Source organism: Podarcis filfolensis (assembly GCF_964270895.1).
Source record: "Podarcis filfolensis genome assembly, chromosome: 9".
Lineage (NCBI taxonomy): Eukaryota > Metazoa > Chordata > Lepidosauria > Squamata > Lacertidae > Podarcis > Podarcis filfolensis.
This window is the reverse complement of record NC_139610.1, coordinates 18091038-18113494: the sequence shown is the minus strand read 5'-3', so window position 1 is coordinate 18113494 and position 22457 is coordinate 18091038. Positions and strand designations below refer to the sequence as shown.

The window sequence follows — 22457 nt, the reverse complement described above, 5'->3', positions numbered from 1 at the left end:
CTGTCAAGCAGCTGAATTATAACTTTAAGGTCTGAAAACCTGGTCCTTAAAAATGCTTGCACATTCTACTTCCTCTTACTGGGCATTATTCAGTGTCAAATGTTTATGAAAGCAGGTCACTGTATCATTAATATGGAACTCTTAGCCCCCCCCCATCCCGCCCCAATTGCACTACTACTTCCAAGGTGTCTGTACAATAAATTATGTTCAGCTAAAAATATTCATGCATTTCTATCAGATCAAACACACAAGTCATTACCAACTCCTGCAAAAGTGCAGCTCAAAGTTTTCTAAAATACTATGTGCACAAACTAGCTTGAACAGATATATGCTACAAACAAAGAAGCAATCTTTATTTATCTTATGTGACTGCACTAAAAAAAATGTAGTTCAATAACAGGCTTCAAGATGGGCCACAATACAATTTCTCATAAACTTTAGCTTCAAGTGATAAGACGTGTAAATGTACTATGGCTTATACAAAAAAATATTACTTGCCTTCATATGGTGTGTCCGGAGGTCCTGCTATTTCTCCTCTTAGTTCTGTAAAATTTTCATCTACAAGATCTACTTTAATTTGATTTTTGCTTGTCTTAAAAATAAAAACAGAAAAATTACAATCAGATGCTAATATGTACTGTATTCTTTTTTCTTAAATTTATAGAGATAAAAAAATCGGATAGCAGTTTTGCTGTAATAGTCAGTGCATAGAGTCACACTGGAAGCCACATAACCCCAGTATTTAACAATTCCAAGATCATATTTATGTAGTGGTCGAAGTATGTTTGGGATTAGACACATTAAGAGCATGGAGCAGGTCCAGCAACATTTTTTAATTAGACTAGGGCTCCAAATCTGCTCATAGTTAAACTGCTTAAATCTCACTCAAGTCAATGGGATTTAAGTAATCTAACTGGGCGCAGACATTTTGATATTTAAATTGCCAAGTGAGTACTTAGATTATATGCGTACTGCATATTTATTAAACCACAAAAATAGACATTAGAAGCAATCCAATTAACAATGGATGGCACATTTTTTCTCTCCATGATCATTAGTTTTCAAACAATGTAAATACGTTCCAAAGCAGATTAAAAGCCTAATTCTAAGGCAAATTTCTAGAGTCTAGACCAGCCTTTCTTAACCTTGGGTCCCCATATGTTGTTGAACTGCAACTCCCATCATCCCTGACCACTGGTCCTGCTAGCTAGGGATGATAGGAATTGTAGTCCAACAGTATATGGGGAACCAAGGTTGAGAAAAGCAGGTCTAGAATGATGAGGATGTCGTTTAATTACAGAGTTAACCAAGAAATATAAATGTGGCAATGACAACTATTGAACTACCACTGGCTTTGAATACACTTGGCAAAAGCGGACAGTTCCTGTTCAGCCACATCCTCCCACACTCTGAAGAGCATCCATCTCTCTACTATTTTATATATCACTACCAGCAAAGGTGGACGGGAAAGTAGGGAACAGAAAGGAAGCAGGAAAGAAAGAACCTATGGCAAACAGCATACCAATAATCTGATGAGATTAAAGTAAGATTTGTGTTTGAAACATCCATGTGTCTTAAATAAGTACAGCAACCATGAGGATAAGCAAGTTACTTTTAAAAAAGGATGCCAAGTGTTCTCAGGATTTAACAACTACACACTGCCACAATACCTTTGGGGATCAGTGTACTTTTCTGTAGACTTAAGGGGGTTTAGGAAGAAAATTTGCAAGCAGGATGGTAAAATATGTATTGCTGATCAATTTGATATGTCAAATGTCACCAACTAAGCCATGTATTATTGAGCCACAGCCAAATATTATCAGATGTTCCAAGACTATTGTGTAGGAAATGGCAGCTTACACACTCTCTCTCTCTCTCTCTCTCTCTCAATATATATATATTTCCATCAATGTGCATAGTGATTTACAGATACAAAAGTCCCTACCCAGATGACTTAGCATACTATCTATAATTTGACACAGGGAGACCACAGAGGAAGTAGAGGCAGGTGGTGCAACCAAGCAAATTTTGACCCCAGCCTTAACAGTATTACTTTTGTATGAATTCCGCTCTGAAGAACACAAAATCTCTCCCCATGTTACTCTATGCCTTATTAATTGCTTCTACATTCCTGATACATTACAGAAAAACAAACAAACCCAAAACAGTTTGCCGACCCTGATAAAAAGAAAAGAAATATTCTGAGCAAATGCAGTTTCACATTCTAGTAGGAATCAGAGAGTTTGATTCTGCTGCCCTGATGCTAGACACACTACGAACAAATACCATTTTGCTGTAGAAAAGTTTAATATATGTGATAAGATGTATGAGAATCTGTAAACATGGAGATGCCAAACCACCCCAGATTAAAAAATCTTCCTAAACTGGGATAGAAAAGCTAGGAGCCAAATGGTTTCTGGGACCTGGGTTGGGGGGTGTGTGCCGGCAACACTTTTTATTTATTATTTTGATAAGCATGAACCAATACGCAATTCGCATAAGTGACACATTGTCAATATCACATTTTTAGCAAAAATTGTTAAGACATGCTTAATTTGGCGTTTACAATAAAAATATTAGTACCGTACTTCAGTTTTCAAAACAATCTACTCTTTATTGTTAAGCTCCTTAACATATTGTCTATCCTTAACACATACTTCCAGGCTTCAAAGCACATAATTTCAGTAATCCTTAAGTGTCACACACAAAATGGCGCCCAGACTTTTTGAGGTGCTCGCAAACAGAGAATCTTTAGGTGCAAAATGCGCCTGGCGCCCTGCTAATTTCAAACCCTGGTCTGGATGGTCACTTGCTCCCCACTACTGGCTATGACAGCCTGGATTTTAGCCTCAAGACGAGACTAGCTGCACCACCAGGCAGAGGTAAACAGGGGAAGAACGTGTATCATTTCAGTTATAGACACTAAGGCTTAAGTTACCGTAGAGTGTGTGGACAGCGTGGCTGTGACAACATGCACTGAATGCACCAAGATTGGCATCTAAACTGGCCTAAGAGATGAGTCATTACACAGACTGGCCCAGGAAAAGGTCCAAGGCACATAATGAAAACTAAGCTGTTCATATACTGTTACGTGCATGGACGGGACACTTCTTGTAAGAACTCAGTATTCTGCAGCATGAGCAGAATGGGCCCACTTTCCACAGAGATGATTGCTCAAGTCATTTCATTATGGAGTCACCTGTTAGTAAGAGCAGGAATGAGGACAGCTTGCCTCTATAGCCCCAGAGAAGTCACAAGGCTTCTCTTGCCAACACTTGCAGACATCTTCAAATAGGAACAGAGTTCCAAAAAGGAACACAGCAAGTCATCAGTTGAAGAGGTTGTTTTGCCTTATGGGACTGGACTAAGATTTAAATGGTCACTCAGCCATTAAGTTTGTTAAGCAAGCTTGGGCTGGCCACACGCACTCAGCTTAAAGATAACTCACAGGGCTGTTGAGAATAAAACGGGAGTGCCTTAAAGGAAGGCACAATAAATAAAATCCACTGCTTCTTTAGGATGCCTAATGACAGCTATTTTTTTTTTTTGTAATTAGCATTAAGTATCAAACATGCTGATGATTAATATCTTTGCTCGCATAATATTAAGGCTTCAATCAATTCTTTTAGCCAACCAACAGTCTTTTTAAAGTATTTTAATGCCCAATTCTAGACAGTACATCTGGCGAGGCAGTTTTGAGAAGATAGATGTCCTTACCAGTAACAGTTGGGAGGTAAGAGTGGGAGACGGGAAATCCTGGTCAGGATTACGCAAGCACACGGTTGCCAAACAAAAACTCCCATCATCCCTGACCACTGGCCACAAGATGGATGGGGCTGATGGGAATTGCGTGTCCAGCAACATCTGGAGGGCCACAGGTTCCACACATCTGGGCTAGCAATTTCCAACATGGGTTGCTGACACCCGTAGTGGGTCCTAGCTGATGACCGCCTGCTTGCTTATAAGGTGCCTCGTGTCTTCACTGCTACCTCCCAGTGAAGATTATCTGGATCTCCCTTCTCCCCCTTGATCACCTCGCAGTGATAGCAGCTGAACCTATGGCAAGAAAGCCACCATCTCTCTTTCGCACTTTACTATCAAATCTTACTTAGAAGCAACACTTCTTGACCCCAGTGAGAGTTATCTTGAATGGCACATTTTAAGTTGCCACGGTGGTTTCGGTGTGTGCTCTGGTGCTGTGATCTTGGGCTTGCAGATCAGAAATTTGGTGGTTCGAATCCCTGTGGTGGAATGAGCTCCCGTTGCTCTGTCCCAGCTCCTGCCAACCTAGCAGTTCGAAAGCATGCCAGTGCAAGTAGATAAATAGGTACTGCTGTGGTGGGAAGGTACACAGCATTTTCGTGCACTCTGGTTTCCATCACGGTGTTCCGTTGAGCCAGAAGCAGTTTAGTCATGCTGGCCACATGACCCGGAAAGCTGTCTGTGGACAAACGCCGGCTCCCTCGGCCTGAAATTGAGATGAGCGCCACAACCCCATAGTCACCTTTGACTGGACTTAACAGTCCAGGTGTTCTTTACATTCCCCCCCCCCACCCACTTCCTATACTGCCAAGAGAACATGATACACTCCAAACCATGCAGGAGAAGCCTGTGTCATCATTCATCTATATGACACCATCAATCCAGGGTTCAACGCTGGCAGGAACTGCAGAATGGAATCTTTTCATATTGTCTTGGACTTCTCAAATTCTCTGATGGCACAGGAAGGAGCAGTGGGTCTTATGCTGCCATGGATGTATGCTTTGTGAGAAAAATTAACTGGGAAATTAGGGTAATCTGCAGTGAAACTTTTTTTGATGCCCTAAAGTGAAATCTAATTTAACATGTTTATTTTACTTGAATTTAGTACGCAAAGCTAAAAACATTTAAACTACCAAGCTTGCCTAATACTGTATTTTCAATTGGCATCCGTTCTTTGTTACTAATGAACTTAAGACCTGGGGGAAAACTTAACACTGCACATCATTGACTAGGACTGAGTAAAGCATATAATTAGGCTGCAAATTAGCAAAAATCCACTGCTAGGATGAAGTTGTCTCCATTCCAAAAATCAGCTCTAAATTTATATCAAGTTTAAAGCAAAACCAACTGTGATAAAGCCTCCCTATAAACAGAGACACACGAAAATGGCTTGGAGATAGTAAATTCAGTTTGCAATTCCTTTACAAAAGTGTATGAAGCCAAGACATATGTTTTTCCCTGACATAACTAGACTTGATGAACCAGCTTTATTTATTGGGGACTCAAAAATTTAACTTGCCACGCTTCCATAATGACATTTAATGGGGACCACCCAGTCATTACACAATTCACACACCTGCTGCCTGGAGACATTCTGCTGCTTTTGCTTACCTTGCCCTCTAACATCACTCCTGCCCACTCACCTTAGCAAAGTTTCTGCTTAGCTAAGGAAACTGGTTTTTCAAAACATGTTAATCAAGTCTTACTTCTTTAAAGCAACTATACTAGTTCATGCATACCTTGTAAAACAATGACGGTGCAAACTATTTGCAGGACAAAAAGTTAATGGTTGAAGACTCTCTCCCTTCTAGTAGACGGTATTACAATTATACAATTCTCTAAACTACAAAGATTTTTTTGATTCCAAAAGGTAACAGGTAAGCATTTCTTAAATATATATTTCACCTATGGAAAATACTGCCCTTGGAGAACTGGAGGAATGTACTATTCCTTTGAAAGACCCATCAAGGTTATAGTAGTGTATTCAACTCCCAATGAGATACTTTGAAGTCTAGAGATGAAATTCTCAAAGGGCTCCTATGCTTAAACAGGACAGAGTTTTAAATATTCATATCCTTCAATGAAGTCTTATTACCTGATCATACTTACTAGAAAATGGTACTCAAACTGTAGCAGCTACGATAAATAATACAACAGTTTTCTCTTAGCTTAGGACACCATTAATATTAGTTGGTTGTATATATATAGATATAACGCAAAGTTTTGTTCACATTTCTAACATGCATTACAGCCATGACTGGAAATGGGATTTTAGCTGTGCTCATATTTAGACTCTATGTACTATATGCAGAGCATCTAAATAGAATTATTTCTGGTTGCACTCAGAAAATTAGCAAATAATCCAATGAAATGCTTTTTTTTTGGACACACACCCATCCCAAAAAATGGTTATACAGTGGTACCTTTGTTTACAAACTTAATCCGTTCCGGAAGTCCGTTCTTAAACTGAAACCATTCTTAAACCGAAGCGTGCTTTCCCCAATGAGGCCTCCCGCCGCCAGTGCCCTTCCGCCGTTCGGATTCTGTTCTTAGACCAAGGTAAAGTTCTCAAACCGGGACACTATTTCCGGTTTTGCAGAGTTCGTAAACCAAATCATTCTTAAACAGGACTGCAAGATGCATTTTTAACAATGCAAGATGCATTTTAAACAATCCTTTTCCCTCCCAACAATTTCACTTGTAGGCATTTAACCTAAAACACGTAAGGAAATTACAGATCTAGGATTCCTTATCATGGGCAGAAACTACCCCCCCCCAACACCGTTGGCAGGAGCCACAAAACCTCCCTCTAATAATGCAACTTCAAAAATAAGGAAAGGTGGAAGAAAAATATATGCCACTGAAAATGTGCTATAGTCAAGCTATTTTTAGACCTCAATGGATACCTCAATGTGAAGCAAATTCACAATATCAGTGATTAATAATAGACTTTGCTGCTTCACTATTAAGATACATTTCATCTTTATCAGCATGAATTAAGCTACTAATAACATTAATGATGATGATAATAATAATAATAATAATAATAATAATAATAATAATTTATACCCCAGCCAAGGCCGGGCTCAGAGTGGCATTGAAGGGAAAGACATTCATTTAATAGTTAAATTTAGGGTTGACTGAAAATGTCCAGTATTGTTTGCAAGTGTTCTTCATTGCAGAAAGCACTACAAATGAACATTTACAACAGAGCAAACATTTTACGTTTTCTATTATGCACTTGCTGGAGAAAAAGTTAGTGACTCTCATTACCTCACAAAGACAGGTTACAAACTTGCTCTAAAAGGTTACGGTCTCCAAAGACTTAAGGCGCCATCTTTCAGAGAAGTACAGTGGTGCCCCGCAAGACGAACGCCTCGCAAGACGAAAAACCCGCTAGACGAAAGGGTTTTTCCGTTTTGGAGGCGCTTCGCAAAACGAATTTCCCTATGGGCTTCCTTCGCAAGACGAAAGCCCATAGGGAAATCTCCAGGCCAGGACAGTGGGGAAGCGCAGTGCGTCTTCCCCACTGTCCTCGGACCTCCCGCCGCCAGCCTTCGGAAGGCTCCCCCGAAGGCTGGCGGTGGGGTGGAGAGACCTCCTCCCGCCGCCAGCCTTCAGAAGGCTCCTCCGAAGGCTGGCGGTGGGGCGGAGAGACCTCCTCCCGCCGCCAGCCTTCGGAAGGCTCCCCCGAAGGCTGGCGGCGGGAGGAGGTCTCTCCGCCCCACCAGCAGCCTTCAGAAGGCTGTCCTGAAGACTTGCGGTGGGAGGAGGGTTTTCCTTCCCACCGCCAACGTTCAGAATGCTGTTCTGAACGTTGGTGGTGGGGAGGAAAACCTTCCTCCCACCGCAAGTCTTCAAGACAGGTCCGGGAACAGAGGAGAAGCGCTGCGCGCCTTCCCCTCTGTTCCCGGACCTGTCCTGAAGGCTTGCGGTGGGGAGAAAAGCCCTTCTCCGCACCGCCAGCCTGGCAAGCGGTCTCCATAGGAACGCATTAATTGATTTTCAATGCATTCCTATGGGAAACCGTGCTTCGCAAGACGAAAAACTCGCAAGAAGAAAAAACTTGCGGAACGAATTAATTTCGTCTTGCGAGGCACCACTGTAAATATATTTTTTGTGGGCAGACTATGGCAGACCCTCCTGACACCGTCAACAAATTATTAAATCACAAAATTTACTAGCTCAGATGTCCACATGGTGCCACAAATTTTCCTTCAAGTCTTTTGTGTGCTAAATGCTTCCAATTTTTAACCAATATACAGAATGTTAAAGTACTGTGTATCTACTAACCATAGTTAAGCAGGTATATGGAGCTACAGAATCACAGAACTGTGGTGTTGGACAGGACCACGAGGATCATCTTGTTCAGCCCCCTGCAATACAGGAATCTTTTGCTGTTCCAGCTAAGCTGCAATAGTTATTGCAATAGATATGGACTGCAATTTTGAATCCACATATACACTGAAGGTGTTAGAACATAATTGTTCAGAGAAGCAGCATTCCAAAAGACTTAGAATAGCGAGAGACATCCAATAATGTCTGCCCATGTGCACAATGGGATTTCCAGTTTCTCTCCTCCCACTCCGCAATCTGTCCTCCCAAATTCTGTTTTAGGGTCCCCCAATTGTCCTGAGCAGATTTGGGGGGCACAGAGAAGGATTTCAGGGGAGGAGAAGCAGATGCCTGCTCAGACTACACTAAATCTCACCCATTATGCTGCATGTTTGGGGAGAAGGGGAAGAGATGCTTAAGCTAAGAAACTCTTCTCCCGCAAGCTGTATATAACATCCTAAGCTGTCCACTATATCCTTGGAACAAGCAAGGAGATTGCATTAAGTCCAGGAGCACACTGAGACTGTGGCCTTGGTTTGCAATAGGCTCCTTTCCTTCACCAGTTAAGCAATTATAAAGAACATTATTTAAGTCAACACTCACCTCCAGTGACTATTTTAAAAAGTCATTTTCTATGTTATTTATTTATGCTACCTTGTCTTCCACCTCCAATGAGATATTTATATATAGCTAGCCTATACCCTCCAGGCTTTTTACACATTAGCACAAGAACTGTATTGCTCTCAACATTACTATAAAATACTTCTGGCACGCAAGGCTCGTTGGCCAGGCCAATTGGCTTTCCAGCTGAAAAGTCTAGCTGACAATGGGCTTTAGCAGATTCATAAAGTACATAAAAGGAGAAGAAAACAGAATTGCATTCCTTTTGGCCATCCAATGCTTAAGGAAAAGGTGAAACCAAAAATGCACTGTTTTTCACATCCCAAGGCATTTCCCAATCTTCCATAAATTTGTGAATAACCTAACTGGCTCACTATCCCTAATTACCTAACAGAAAGTATAATAATTGTGAAGTAAGCAAATATAAAGCTTGCAGATAGTGAAGAAACACAACTATTAAAGCATTTATTCCTGTGAAAAAGCTAAGCACTTAAAATCTAAGCCCTTTTGTTCTTTTTCTTTCCACAGCCTGAGGCCAGCTTCTTCCCTGCCTTCACAACCATTTGACAGATATACTGGCCAGCAAACTGAACACCAAGTCTGTCGTTTGGTTTTGCCCCTCCACTCATGACAGGCCAGGTGTCTGCCTTTAAATAAAATTTTAAAATTAAGGGAAATGTGAACATTCACTACTTGCAACTTTGCCATGCTACTGATACAAAAAAGGGCACAAATAATGTGCTTTACAAGCAAACAAAAACTGTTCCAGAAAGTTTGAGAGAGGCCTGGCCCTGTGACACTGAAGGGGTCAACCAATCAGGACTCTTCAGGGCCAGTTTCTGCTGCAAACAGGAATAACTGATTTACGCTAGATAAAGTTGCAAAAAACCAGCAACAACCCAAACTGAAATTTTGTTTGTTTGTTATGTCAGTTCACTTTCTAACTGCAAAGCTAACCCTAATGTAGAGCGCCCTTATTTAAAAGTGTAATGCAAAAATCCCGATTTCACAAGGAGATCCCTACCTTCTTCACCTGCAACACAGGAAACATTCATTTGCATTATCCTTCAAAGTGTAAGCAGCTATTTCCAGGCTGCCCAGTACCACCCCCCAAATGACTGAACAAAGTTATCTAGTTCTGAAAGACCTTCTGAAAACGTATGTGTATTTTTGTTATTGTTATTATTTTAATTTATGAATTGCTTCTCATGAGGTATTCTGAAGCAATTTATAATGTTTTAAGATTCATGTAGCATGCAGCTTATGGGGCAGACTGAAAAAACATGGTACTGCTTTATATAAAGGAAAGCAGGAGAGAAAAATGAAGTAAATAATTATTGTTCTATGTATTTAAAATGCTTATATACCGTTGATTACTTAAAAATATTAAAGTGATCTTCAAAACATAAAAATAACCATACAATGAATAAAAGCATAGACCAACACAATAATAGCACCTAACACCCAGTGACCAAACAAGTATAACTAGTATCCATGATCAGGAACAACTGGATGATGATAATCTTAACTTATGCCAAAAAAATAAAGCAGATTGTATAGGCTATATACTCCCATTGATCACAACATGATTTCAAAAAGTATAGCACTATCAGAAGAGTCTCCTTTAATGATTTCAGTCACTAGGCGGGGGGGGGGGGGGGAGAATTCTTTTTAAAAAACTGAGCATGAGTCAGACCTCTCAGGTCCTTCATCAGGGGCTTTCAAATACCATCTCCACTTCCCTTCTACAGACAACTCTACAACACAACTGCTATGAGGTTGAGAAACGGTCACCCAATGCGAGTCTATGAAACCAGCTCTTTAGGTAGCACCTCTGAGGTACATTGCCTCCTATACTGAATCCATGGAGTTCAACCAGGAGGATACCTTGGGCGACAGTCTTAGAATGCAAAGAGTGATCCAGCAGAAGTAATAGGGTCATCCCCGCCCCCCCCATGCTTCTCTTGAAAAAGGTGATCCTTCAGGGCAATCAAGTCCTCCTTGGTCCCAAAACATGGTCTCAAACCAGATTAGAATGCGTCTAGATCAGGTGTGGGGAGCTTGTGGTCCTGCAAAGGTGACTGAACTGCAGCTTCTATCATCCCTGGCCACAACGCCAAGCCATGGGTTCCTGTTACATTTGAACAGGACCAGAGAGTGCTACAACAAATAGCCATAGGCTAAGCAACAGCGGGTGGCGCTGTGGGTTAAACCACAGAGCCTAGGACTTGCCGATCAGAAGGTCGGCGGTTCGAATCCCCGCGACGGGGTGAACTCCCGTTGCTCAGTCCCTGCTCCTACCAACCTAGCAGTTCGAAAGCACGTCAAAGTGCAAGTAGATGTGTAGGTACCGCTCCGGCGGGAAGGTGAACAGTGTTTCTGTGCGCTGCTCTGGTTCGCCAGAAGCGGCTTAGTCATGCTGACCACATGACCCGGAAGCTGTACGCCGGCTCCCTCGGCCAATAAAGCGAGATGAGCGCCGCAACCCCAGAGTCGGTCACGACTGGACCTAATGGTCAGGGGTCCCTTTACCTTTAAGCAACAGCAAAGTGATTAAGAAGAAGCAGGAGCTTAAGCACCATCACTATGGACCATAGCAAAGCTATTCAGGCACACCACAAATTCCTGCTATCCCTCGTCTCACCGATGTTAGATGCTTCCTAGCCATATTACAAACACAAATTATACTGACCAGCCTAACAAAGTTGCTGAAAGTAATATTACTAGTTTAATTCCTAGAGCAGAGTTTTTAACGTTTTTGAATCCACAGCTCCCTTGACCAACTGCATTCTTTCTGCGGCACCCCTCTGGGGCTCAGGAGCCCAGTTATGTCACCCCTTGCCTGCAGAGCTGGCAACCCCTCACCCCTTTTCGAACACCACCCCTTGTGGAGTGTTCCCTCAGCATCCTCTCCCCTCTCCTTGGGACTCCTCTGGGCTGCCACCCCTGGTCTCTGAGCTGCTCTCCCTGCCCCAAAGAGAGGCGCCTCCTCACACAACCCCACAGGGGCCTGGGAAGAACCCCCTGGCCAGCCCCAGAGGCCCCACTCACCTGGGAAGCTTGTAGCCAGAGCTGCTGGAACAAACAGCTATGCAAGCCTTTGTGGGGCAGAGACACAAGAGGGCATCAGAGGGAGGGAGGGAAGGAAAGAGGGACAGAGGCCAGTGTTGCCCCTGGCACCCCTGACCATCATTCAAGGCACCCCAGAGTGCCACGGCACACTGGTTGAAAACCACTGTCTTAGAGGAATTCCCAAGAAGTACTAAGTAGGATCTTTATCCTGTTTTCAAAACACCTTAGTTCTTTTAAACCCACAAAAATCTAGGTGTAGGAAGACTATGAACTGCCTCTTAGGAGCTGTTGCAATGAAACTTATCTGTTGCATTTGGACATCATGCTTATTTGCATCATTCTAATTCATGCAAAGTCTAAACATGGACACTAATTTGGGTTTTGGAATCAGAAATAAGCAGGTGTGACCTGCTTTGAGCACTCGTTGTACAACAACTGCTAGTATACTGTATCATTTCTCCACTCCCAGTAATATTTTGAATAGCCTTTATTGGTCCAATGTGATGTCCATTATCAAAAACCTTTAAAGCACTTCTTTATGTCTATTCACGCCACTAATAAATTAAACAGAAGCTTCTCAACTACACTATTATTATTATTATTATTATTATTATTATTAATTAATTAAGTTTGTATGTCACCCTTCAACTGAAGATCCCAGGGCAGTTCACAACAGACAAATACAAAATTAGAATATAAAATACATAATAAAGCGAAAACAAACCAATAACCCCTCCTCCCACAAACACATTAAAAAAGCTATAGAATGTTAATCAGCCAAACCTGGTTAAAGAGAAATGTTTTTGCCTGGCACCAAAGATATGTAATGCAGGTGTCAGGCGAGCCTCCCTAAGGAGAACAGTCCACAAAAGAGGAGCCACTGTAGAAAAAGTCTTGATTCAACTAGTACCTGATTCAACAAGTGCTATACACATGCAACTAACAGTAGGTACACCAGTTTGGAAAGAATCTCCAAACTGTTTTGTGTAACACACACACACAAACCCCATAGAGAATCAATGTATGGAGTCTCTTAAGAGAAAAGAGAGCAAGAACACCCAATAAGCCCAGGTTCACACCTGGATGTGTTGCATACATGTTGCTGGATTGTGGTTACAACTGAAGCTTTTGGGCAAGTACAGTAGTACAAATGTTTAATTAAAACTAGTATAAACCAAACGACACACAGGATATATTTTTAAAACAGCATGTTTCATATTTGACATGGCAATATATCAACACCCCTGTAGCCCTGTACTATAAAATAACAGTTGTAACTATATTTTAAGGTAAGTAAGGATGTTTCAGTTTTAGACCCCTAAGTTGTAGCAGTTTCCAGAACATTACCCTGTCTTCCTCTACTGTACATAGTTCCATCCTTATCTCAGACATCCTTTTATATCCGTATATTCTTCTTTAACTGTGTAGACAAGCATAGGCTTATATTGTCAATTTTTTATTAAAAAACTGAATCTGTGGCTCTGTACCATCTGCAATTAATTTTCTATAAATATGGGTGTTTCCTTCATATCTTATGAAAAATAAAATAAAAAGCTCTACTAAGTATCAACCCTTGTTGTTGGAATATTGTGAGCCCTTAGTGACACATAAACATGGGTTGCAATGAACAAAATGTATGATTTTAGCTACTGTGATAAGAGTACTGTACTTTTTAAAAAAAGTGGCTTTCAAAGTGTGTTGCAGGGAACACTGGTTTTGCAAAAAGGTAATCAACTCATTTAAAATATCAATGACATCAGGCGAGCTTTTCTAAAAGCTCATCATTATTATATTTACCTGTAATAGAAACTTGAGCATATTTTAGAATGGATGGGCAACCTGCTGCCCTTAGTTCAATTCCATCCAGTACTTGGCCCAACTGCATAAGAGTAACAAGGACAGGAGGGGAAATGGGATAGCAGAAAGTGGGTGTTCAAAAGGGGTGGTGCAAAGAGAGATAAAAGGGGTGGCCCTCCCACTTTTAACTCTTGTCCCATCTACTATTAGCATGCTGCCAACAGACTACCAAGGGAATGCAGCCCTTGACATGAGGTTACCACCCCTGTTCTCAATTGATGTGGGGTAACAATGAACCCTAGCTATATACTCCAGTCTAGAACATGCTCCAGAAACCTACAGTATGTATACATTCCATGGAAATGGCACAGGCAATCTGACATTCAACTAATTCCACTTTGTGCTAAAAAAATTTAGGTGCTCTGGTGCACTGATTCAAGAAGTAGGTATGAGGTATTTCCAGTGTTCGAAACTCTCTTTGTCCTAGGTGCATTTTGCAACAGAATTTCATTAGTGCAAGCAGTTTCTGAGCTTTGGGAGCAGTACTGTGCCTAAGATTTCAGATTAAAACTGCAAAGTGGAAGGAAAGGAGGATCTTTTTCTGCCTCCCCACTTCCAGCTACTCTCTGAAGACTGGAGACGAGACCCTCTTATGAATATTAGGGGGGCGGGGCAGGGGAAGGTCTAGACCATGTGAAAAATGAACATAATATTTTAGCTGCAGTTCATTCATTTTCAGGTTTGTATTCTTGCTATAAAAAAGCACGCCTATACATTCTGTTGCAGCGCCGATAACCTAGGTTTAAGGTGCTATGTAGCTCCTAGCTTTCTAACACTGGGTATTTCTGCCCCACCTAATGACGTCTTTGCTATGGAATGCCACAGATTCCCATCCTTGTCCCACACTATTCCCCATCTACATGAAATTGCTGCGTCTGGGGATATGGTATAGCACCATCAATATAAAAACAACGACACCTAGCTGTTTCTTTAGTCAAACTTTGTACCAAAGAATCAGATATCTATTACCTAGACAAAATAAAAAGCGTTTGTTAATAGACAGTAAAGCTGATCAGGGAGTTGGGTATTCAGCCAGTTTTGGATATGCTGAGGCTCCAATACTTTGGCCACCTCATGAAAAGAGAAGACTCCCTGGAAAAGACCCTGATGTTGGGAAAGACACAAGGAGAAGGGAACGACAGAGGACGCTCGTAGATGGTTGGACAGTGTTGTCGAAGCTACCAGCATGAGTTTGACCAAACTGTGGGAGGCAGTGGAAGACAGGAGTGCCTGGCGTGCTCTGGTCCATGGGGTCACGAAGAGTCGGACACAACTAAACGACTAAACAACAACAACAATTTCCTCTCACCTCCCCCATGAAATTCACTTGGGTCACTATTAGGTCTGGCCTTGCAGTAAAATTGGTGGTCTGAAGCAGCTTTCACTGTTGGTTGTGCAACAGCTGCAATCAGTCCTTAAAAAATGCAAATCTTGTCAGTTATCCATGCTTTAGTAATGTCCAGTTTAGACTACTGGAGGGAATTTTGCATGGGGCTGATTATGATGAGCATTCAGAAGTTTCAACTAGTTCAGAAATGTAGTCACCGTTATTAACTAGAATCTACAGAATGCTTAAATATCCATACTGACAGTTTGTTTCCAGTTACAATTCAAACTTCTTCTTTCGACCTTCAGACCCCAACCACCCTGATCCCAAACCATTTTCAGCAGTGCCAGATGGAAGCTTTGATCAGGAGTCCAAGGATGCTCTCTTTTGCAAGCTCTCTTCTGCAAGAAACTCTGTACCTGCTCTGAAACTCATCCAACAGGAAAACAGAACAAACTAATATGGTCCGTTCACCAACTGTCACTTGACAGAGGAGAAGAGCGGCAGGATCCCCTTCTGCTCTGCTGAGTCACACTTTTTCCTCCTGTCACCTGGCAGCAACTATTACATCAGACTATAGCAAGAGAGGGAAGATGGGGTTGGGGAACACTTCCATCAGGGCAGCTGGGAGAGCAGCATTTGGCTCAGGGATGAACTTTTTCCATCCCATCTGGACATTACAAGAACCTGTAACTAAGAACGGGTACCTGAGTTTGCTTATTTCCTCCTCCCTCCCAATTCATTTTCATTTTGCTTCATGTCTTTTGGACTTTTAAGCATGAAGGGAGGTAATGCCTTGTTTTTATTGATCTTTAAAAGTCAGTATGGCAGCCTTTTTCTTTTTTTACTGAACAGCAGGATAACAATTTCAAATAAATACCTGCTCCCATATGAACTCCTTTTGTGTTAAAATCTTCATTTAAGGCTCTGCATCAGGTGTTCCTTCTGCCAGAGAGAAGCTGGATAGCTATGGAACCCAATTTTGGGACACCCTACTTAGGTTTGTTAGGTGCCTGTTCTGCTTTCTTTGGGGTAAAAATTACAAATGTTTTATTTGCACAAGGTTTTCAGATTTGTTTTTTTTTAAATCCATAAATAAGTTTCTATTATACTGGCTGTTTTGTCTTTTTGTTTTTAATTGCAATATATTATGTTTTTAAGCATAAATTTAAGCCATCATGGAGGGGCCCCCAGTATTAGTGGAAAGATGTGATAGGTTTTACATTTTAAAAAAATACCTTAAGCTTTTTTTAAAACAAAAAACCAGCTAACCAAACTCATCATAAAAATTGAGTTTTTCATTCTCTATATAAAACAAGGGCAGATATTACACATTCTTGCCAAAATCAGTATGAATTGTATTACATTTAGTAAACCAGTCAGTCCATTTACCAGCACTCCTGATTTTCCAGCCACTTTGGATACCCACCAAACCATTTATATAATTTAAATGTTACAGTTCATGTATGCCCTGTGCAAGTGGAAACTTACTGTGGAAAGGAGCTAAAATGTTCTTAAGGGGTTGTATACAAATGGTGGTCCTATGCTGACAGAAACTTCTTTCATTCAGAACAACAGGGATTGAGGCAATCTTCAGTAATTCCTTTCCTTGCTTCATTTCTGCTTCCAAAGGGTTGTGAGACCCTTTAGAACAGCATGGAGGGAGAAAAATGCTGAAGATCACCTTGATCTGTTCCTGGACACCAACTGGATACAATTCTAGATATGAAGACATGCTGTTGCATATGCATGCATTTTGCAATTGCCTCACAGGTAAGCTTAGAATAAAATTAATTGGAGCTCCATGTGCAAAACAGCTGCAAAAGCGGTCCTTCAGATTTTCTAGGCTAGTTTTAAAGCATTAGTGTATTCCCAGTTTATTTGAAATAATCAACACCAAGACCTACAAGAGATAATTTCTTATATATCCTCAAAGTTGCCATCATCTTGGTTTTCTTAGTGTGAAATATTTGACCATTTTTCAGAATGATAACTACGGATTACTAATTTTTAGGACTACAATATCTAATCACCACAAATAAAAGAATAGGGACAGTATGGTAGTCTGAACCCATTTTGGTAACATCTTCACAATACTGGGTGTTGAGGAAGGGCAGAATTAGTTATGATAACAATTATAAAACTAGCACATGGTCTGGACTGAAGTGTGGGGTAATGAATAAAGAACTGAAGTTGGACAAGGAAAAAAATCTAGGTGATATTTGGAGCAGACACACTGAAATCAATGAACTTAAGTTACCCAAATCCATTGGTTTCAATGGGTCTAACTCCCAATATGACTAATGTCAGATATTCCCATTCACTCATAAAGCAAATGAGACAGCCTCAGGTTAGCGCTTATTGTTCTGCTTAACCTACTACACAGGGCTGTTGTGAAGATATTGCAATACACCCATGTACATCACCCTGAGCTCCTTTGAAGGACAAGACACAGATTTAAACCAAAACCCTCGTTTTCTTCAAATATTATCAATCATACCAACACTGAAAGATTTCAATTCATTATTATTTGTAGTACTGTACAGCATAAGAGAGCTTTTGGATACAACTCACTGACAGGCAATATACTTATAGCACTGCCTATTATATAACATCAACAGATCACTAATATCAAACTTGCTCCTCAATGCACAACTGCTTGGAAATGAGGACAAGGTTCCTATCTAGAGTTGACAATCTGAAGGGAAAATACATGAATCTGAACTGCTGTGTGAGCATTTATTTTGTTAGCACAGGAAGCATGCAGGGAAAGCTGTGGACATGATGCAGCCAGAATCAGGAACATGTGTGTCCACAACTTTTGGCATTAGAGTGAAGTAAATATCTACTTAAAACAGTCTACTAAAATAGATTGATATTTTTGTTTCTGTATGCTGTCACTGCTACCCTCACACATGAAAACAATTATATATCTATAGATATATAATGATATGTAGATAGATACCTAAAAAGATTTACAACTAAAATATTTTAAGTGTAAATATAATAAATGTGCAAACATGTATATATATAAGTACACTGATTATGATGCTGGGATTAATTCGGCATCTTTTTTTTAAATACATGGCAAGTCTAGGTTTGCCTCTCATAATGTGTGAAATGGTCCTCAATCATACTAAAAAATCAGTTGGAGTTGCTCTTAACTAACATTTTCAAGATGGCAACAGTATGTCATACAAGACAGTATGTCAAACCTATCTTAACCAGGAAGTTATGTCAGCATATCTCCTGTGTAAGTTCAGCTTCATCTTGTTTCTAGGCAGGGTGTGTGTGGCCAGGTTTGGGCAGGTAGTGTAAACTTGAATTTTCTGCCCATGAATTCCTCTGAAATGTTTAGTTACACTTGGTTTTTTGTTGGTGCAAGTTACATGGAGCTCTGTGGACAAGACCAATAAATGAAGAGAGTTAGGATGCAGAGCTAACTTTGTTTGCCCCTCTTCCCAAACCCATCCCCCGCCCTTAGCATGCCCTCTTTATGTCCTCTACATCAGTATGACTTCCCTTGGTTTAACTTTTGCCAGCAGGGGAGGTTTAAAAATCACTTACAACTGCTTAAGACCAGCCGATTCCATCCCAGGAGTGGAAATACACCAACTAGATGTTAGGATGTGGCCTACACTCACACTCACTCTCTCTCTCTCTCTCTCTCTGTGTGTGTGTGTGTGTGTGTGTGTGTGCGATAATCACACTAGAAGGATGCAGCAAAGGGTCACTACACATTTTTATGTCCTCAAAGTCTGCAACTACAGTTCACACTTTTTCTTAAGAGGTTGGTTTTCAAAAGCAAATATGTTACTATGCATCCTCCACCTTTTATCTCTGCCATATCGTTTCTCATCCCATAGATATTTTTTATACTCAGTTACGCTAATAACAAATAGCATACCAGTTTACACCACCAATAGATTCATATTCTTCCTATTAACAGTATGACACCATACAAACCAATTAAAAGCACTTTGGATGTTCTCCTCCACTATGTACATGTGAAAGGAATAAACGAAGTATTCCATGCACTGAGGCAATCTTATGTTAGTCAACTGATGGTCATACAGGTTACAACCGCATTTCAACCTTTCATCACCTGTGAACCGATGCAATGCGCCCACGATTTATTGCTCTTTGAGCCACCATTCCCCCCACAGAGTTTCCAGATTTCTTAATGGCTACACACACAAATGGGGAAGTGCGAGGGGAAGCACTGCCAGTTTCACAGTCCCAAATTTCATCCCCCTGTCTTCCTCCTCTACTTTCCAGCCAAAAAAAAAAGTGACAGCGGAAAGCACTGATGGGTTTGACAAAATGCTGGGGGGAAATTCAACCATCGCATCCATACCTGCGCTGGTAACCATAACAAGGCTTTTGACTTTTCTCCAGCCTGGTCAGTTTTACCAGAAAGCAGAAGACAAGGGTGGCAGGATAGCTGTGGGACTGAGCTGGAGACCAGTGGCAGGGTTGCTACTTTTAGAAGACATCTGAAGGCAGCCCTGTTTAGGGGAAGCTGTTAATGTTTGATGTTTTATTGTGTTTTAATATTCTGTTGGGAGCTGCCCAGAGCAGCTGGGGAACCCCAACCAGATGGGCAGGGTATAAATTATTATTATTTTTATTATTACATGGGCCAGCATCTGAGCCAGGGAAGTGGTGTGTGCTACTTATTTCACCCCCAGCACAAGCTGGAGAGAGCATGTTGACATTTGAGAGCAGCAAAAGCACAGCTTGAGGAGGGCAGTGACGTGCATTCCCCACCCCCCGAAAGGGGCAGATTCACACGTATGGTGGTTAACACGCTACAAATTCAGGCGTGACTCTGGGCCTCTTGGGTGGGCCTACACGGGCACCAGACAGGATCAGATGGAGCTGGCAGGCCTAGCTTGATCCCCTTCCCCCTTTCTCATCATTTCTTCCTTCCCCCATCCCAACCCCATTCCCCTCAGATGGGGGTCACTCCCCACTGGGGGACCCCCTCCCCTCCCCAGAAATTTCCTTTCCCCCCCCCCATGGGAAATGAACGTTGCCCGAGGAAACGAGGCAACATCGCTGCTTCCCCGAGACCCCAGAGAGAAAGAAAAACGGAGGCGAGGGAAGGAAAACCGAAAGGGATGTAGCCTCCCAAATCTCTCCCCCACCCCCAATAAACGCCACGACCGAGGACGGCGACAAGGGAGGGAAAGGCTGACCTCCTCGCTCTTCAGCACCTCCTTGAACTCCCGCTTGATCCTCTGCACCGCGATGTTGGCCATGTCCTCGGAGGGGTCCGACGACCCGCCCAACCCCAGGCTGCCGCCGCCGCCGCCGCCGCCGAGCCGGGCCGAGCTCCTCCACCCGCCGCCGCCACCGCTGCTCCCGCGGGTTAATCTCCCGGCCCTTCCAAAATGGCGCCGGCGCCGAGCATGCGCGTTGGCCGCCGCCGCCACCCGGCAGCCTGCCCTTTCCTCTCCGTCAGAGAAAGGAAAATGGAGAGGGGAGGGGAATAGGAAAGGGCGGGGGGGGGGAGAGCCGCTGCTTCGGGCCCCCGCGAAAAGTGTGGAGAAGGGGGAGGCAAAATGAGAGGAGAAAAAGTGGAGGAGAGGTTCTCCTGTCAGACGGTGGTTTCGCCCCTCAGGGAGAGGGGAGGCCTTCGCCCACCTCGCCTCAGGAGGGGTCGTCGGCGACCTCCGCCCTTGGCCGTCACTGACTATGAGGCAGAACCGCCTTTTCTCTGTGGGTGTGGGTGGGTGTGTGGTGTACGTAGGTCCGTACGTGTGAATGTGGAGCTCTGGAGCGGAGGCGAGGCCTTCTCGGTGGTGGCGCCTTTTCCTTGCGCGACGGCCTTCCCTTCAGAGCCTGAGACGGGAGAGCTACACAACTTCCCCGTCTTGGGAAGGCATCGATTTCTTAGGATGTTTTTAGATAATAATACACGTGCTGTAAGCCGCCCAGAGCAGCTGGGGAAAACTAGCCAGATGGGCAGGGTACAAATAAAATAATAATAATAATAATAATAATAATAATAATAATAATAATAATAATAATAGGAAGGGTGAGGGAGTAGGGCAGAGCTTTTTTAATGATAATTTTATTACTTTTCAGTTACAATCCAATTAAGAGCCCCATTATAACAATACCAATTTATAATACAATTATTAATACCAATCGTTCAAATGCTGAATTATATAATTTAGAGAAGGTGCTAGAATTGATGGCTGGATTATTTGATTTATTTCTGCGTTCCAAAATCTTATTAATTTCCACAGCATCATAATAATAATAATCCCTTATACAACAGCTGCATTATTAATAACTTCTATTCATGTTGACACCTTAAATGATTTATAAAGTTACAAGGGAGGAACTCAAACTATATCCTTGTTCTTCCTGTGTGTGGCAATTATTCTGTCCGAGGTGTTTCTTCCTGTCCATGTAAGATGTTTTGTCTTTCTTTCCCTCCGTCATGCCTTGGGCAAAGCTGATATCCCATTGTTGTTTCAGGGCAGAGCTAAGGCCCTTGTGATGAAATCACACCCATCGTATGAGGTATCACACCACGCCTACCTGCTCCTTCACACAAACGCAGCCTTTGCACGCACCAGCCTGTGTGGCGGGTGGATTGTACATAACACATTGTCCACCTTTCGTTTTAATTTATAATCATCATCATTTTATTATTTGTACCCCGCCCATCTGACTGGGTTTCCCCAGCCATTCTTGGCGGCTTACAGCATATCTGAAAACATAATGAAACATCAATGCCTTCCCAAGACAGGGAAGATGGCTTCTCAAAGTCGTGCAGTTCTCCTTGGGCAACTTTTCAGGCCTTCAAGTCGCCGCAGATTGATGGGAAAGGTCTCCGTTTTGGACACTCCACATGGAGAGGTCTGAGGTGTACGGGAGACGGCAGAATTGCTCAGGGGACGCTTTCCAAAATGGGGCACCAGGATGTGAGTGCGGTAGGACGCAGAGTCGAGCTGCCGCACTGTGGAGGCAGTACAGCATTTTGTAAGCATTTCCACTCCCCAGAATGTCAATAGCATTCAGCATGAAGCGTGTTCCATGTACACAGCTCTTCTGGCATGACAAAGAGCCCGAAATTAACAGGTCCGTGGCAAAGTACTGTTACATTGCAACAAGAATAAGACGAGCAATGATGTCAACAACGGAGTTCAAATTGTAAACATCGAAGGAACGATAACAGTAGTGACACCTGAATTGAATTTTTAAAACTTTAAAAGTCGAAACCTGGTCATAAATATAAGCACCAATTCTGTGAATTGGCCATATTTATACTGTTATTTGTAGCACAATTCTACTTTTAATGTCATATTTTTATACATTGCTTCCTGGTCACTGACCGTATTAAAGATATTTGTTTGCATGTGGGACGTCAAAAATTAGAAATGAAAGAATGCCTCCTTCCCCACAGACCCTCCCAGATCAGCAGAAGGGGCACTGGGGTAGTAGCAATTTCTTTCACAAGTTTGTG

General features: G+C 42.2%; 2 protein-coding genes across 3 annotated transcripts in view; one reads left to right on the top strand and one right to left on the bottom strand.

Moving 5' to 3' along the window:
* UBE2K (ubiquitin conjugating enzyme E2 K) overlaps positions 1-20702 on the bottom strand; it is a 34996-nt gene extending 14294 nt beyond the window's left edge. The window contains exons 1-2 of the mRNA XM_083630843.1: positions 20176-20702; positions 499-592 (exon numbers count right to left, since the gene is read on the bottom strand). Of these exons, the coding sequence (XP_083486969.1) occupies positions 499-592; positions 20176-20238 (157 nt within the window). The 5' untranslated portion in view covers positions 20239-20702. The remainder of the gene's footprint in view (positions 1-498; positions 593-20175) is intronic.
* A 560-nt stretch (positions 20703-21262) lies between these two features.
* SMIM14 (small integral membrane protein 14) overlaps positions 21263-22457 on the top strand; it is a 35394-nt gene continuing 34199 nt past the window's right edge. The window contains exon 1 of one of the 2 annotated variants that reach the window (XM_083630892.1): positions 21263-21915. The gene's annotated coding sequence lies outside the window, so the exon portion shown is untranslated. Of the gene's footprint in view, positions 21974-22457 lie in introns of both variants that reach the window. The other variant, XM_083630891.1, reaches the window with a different exon arrangement.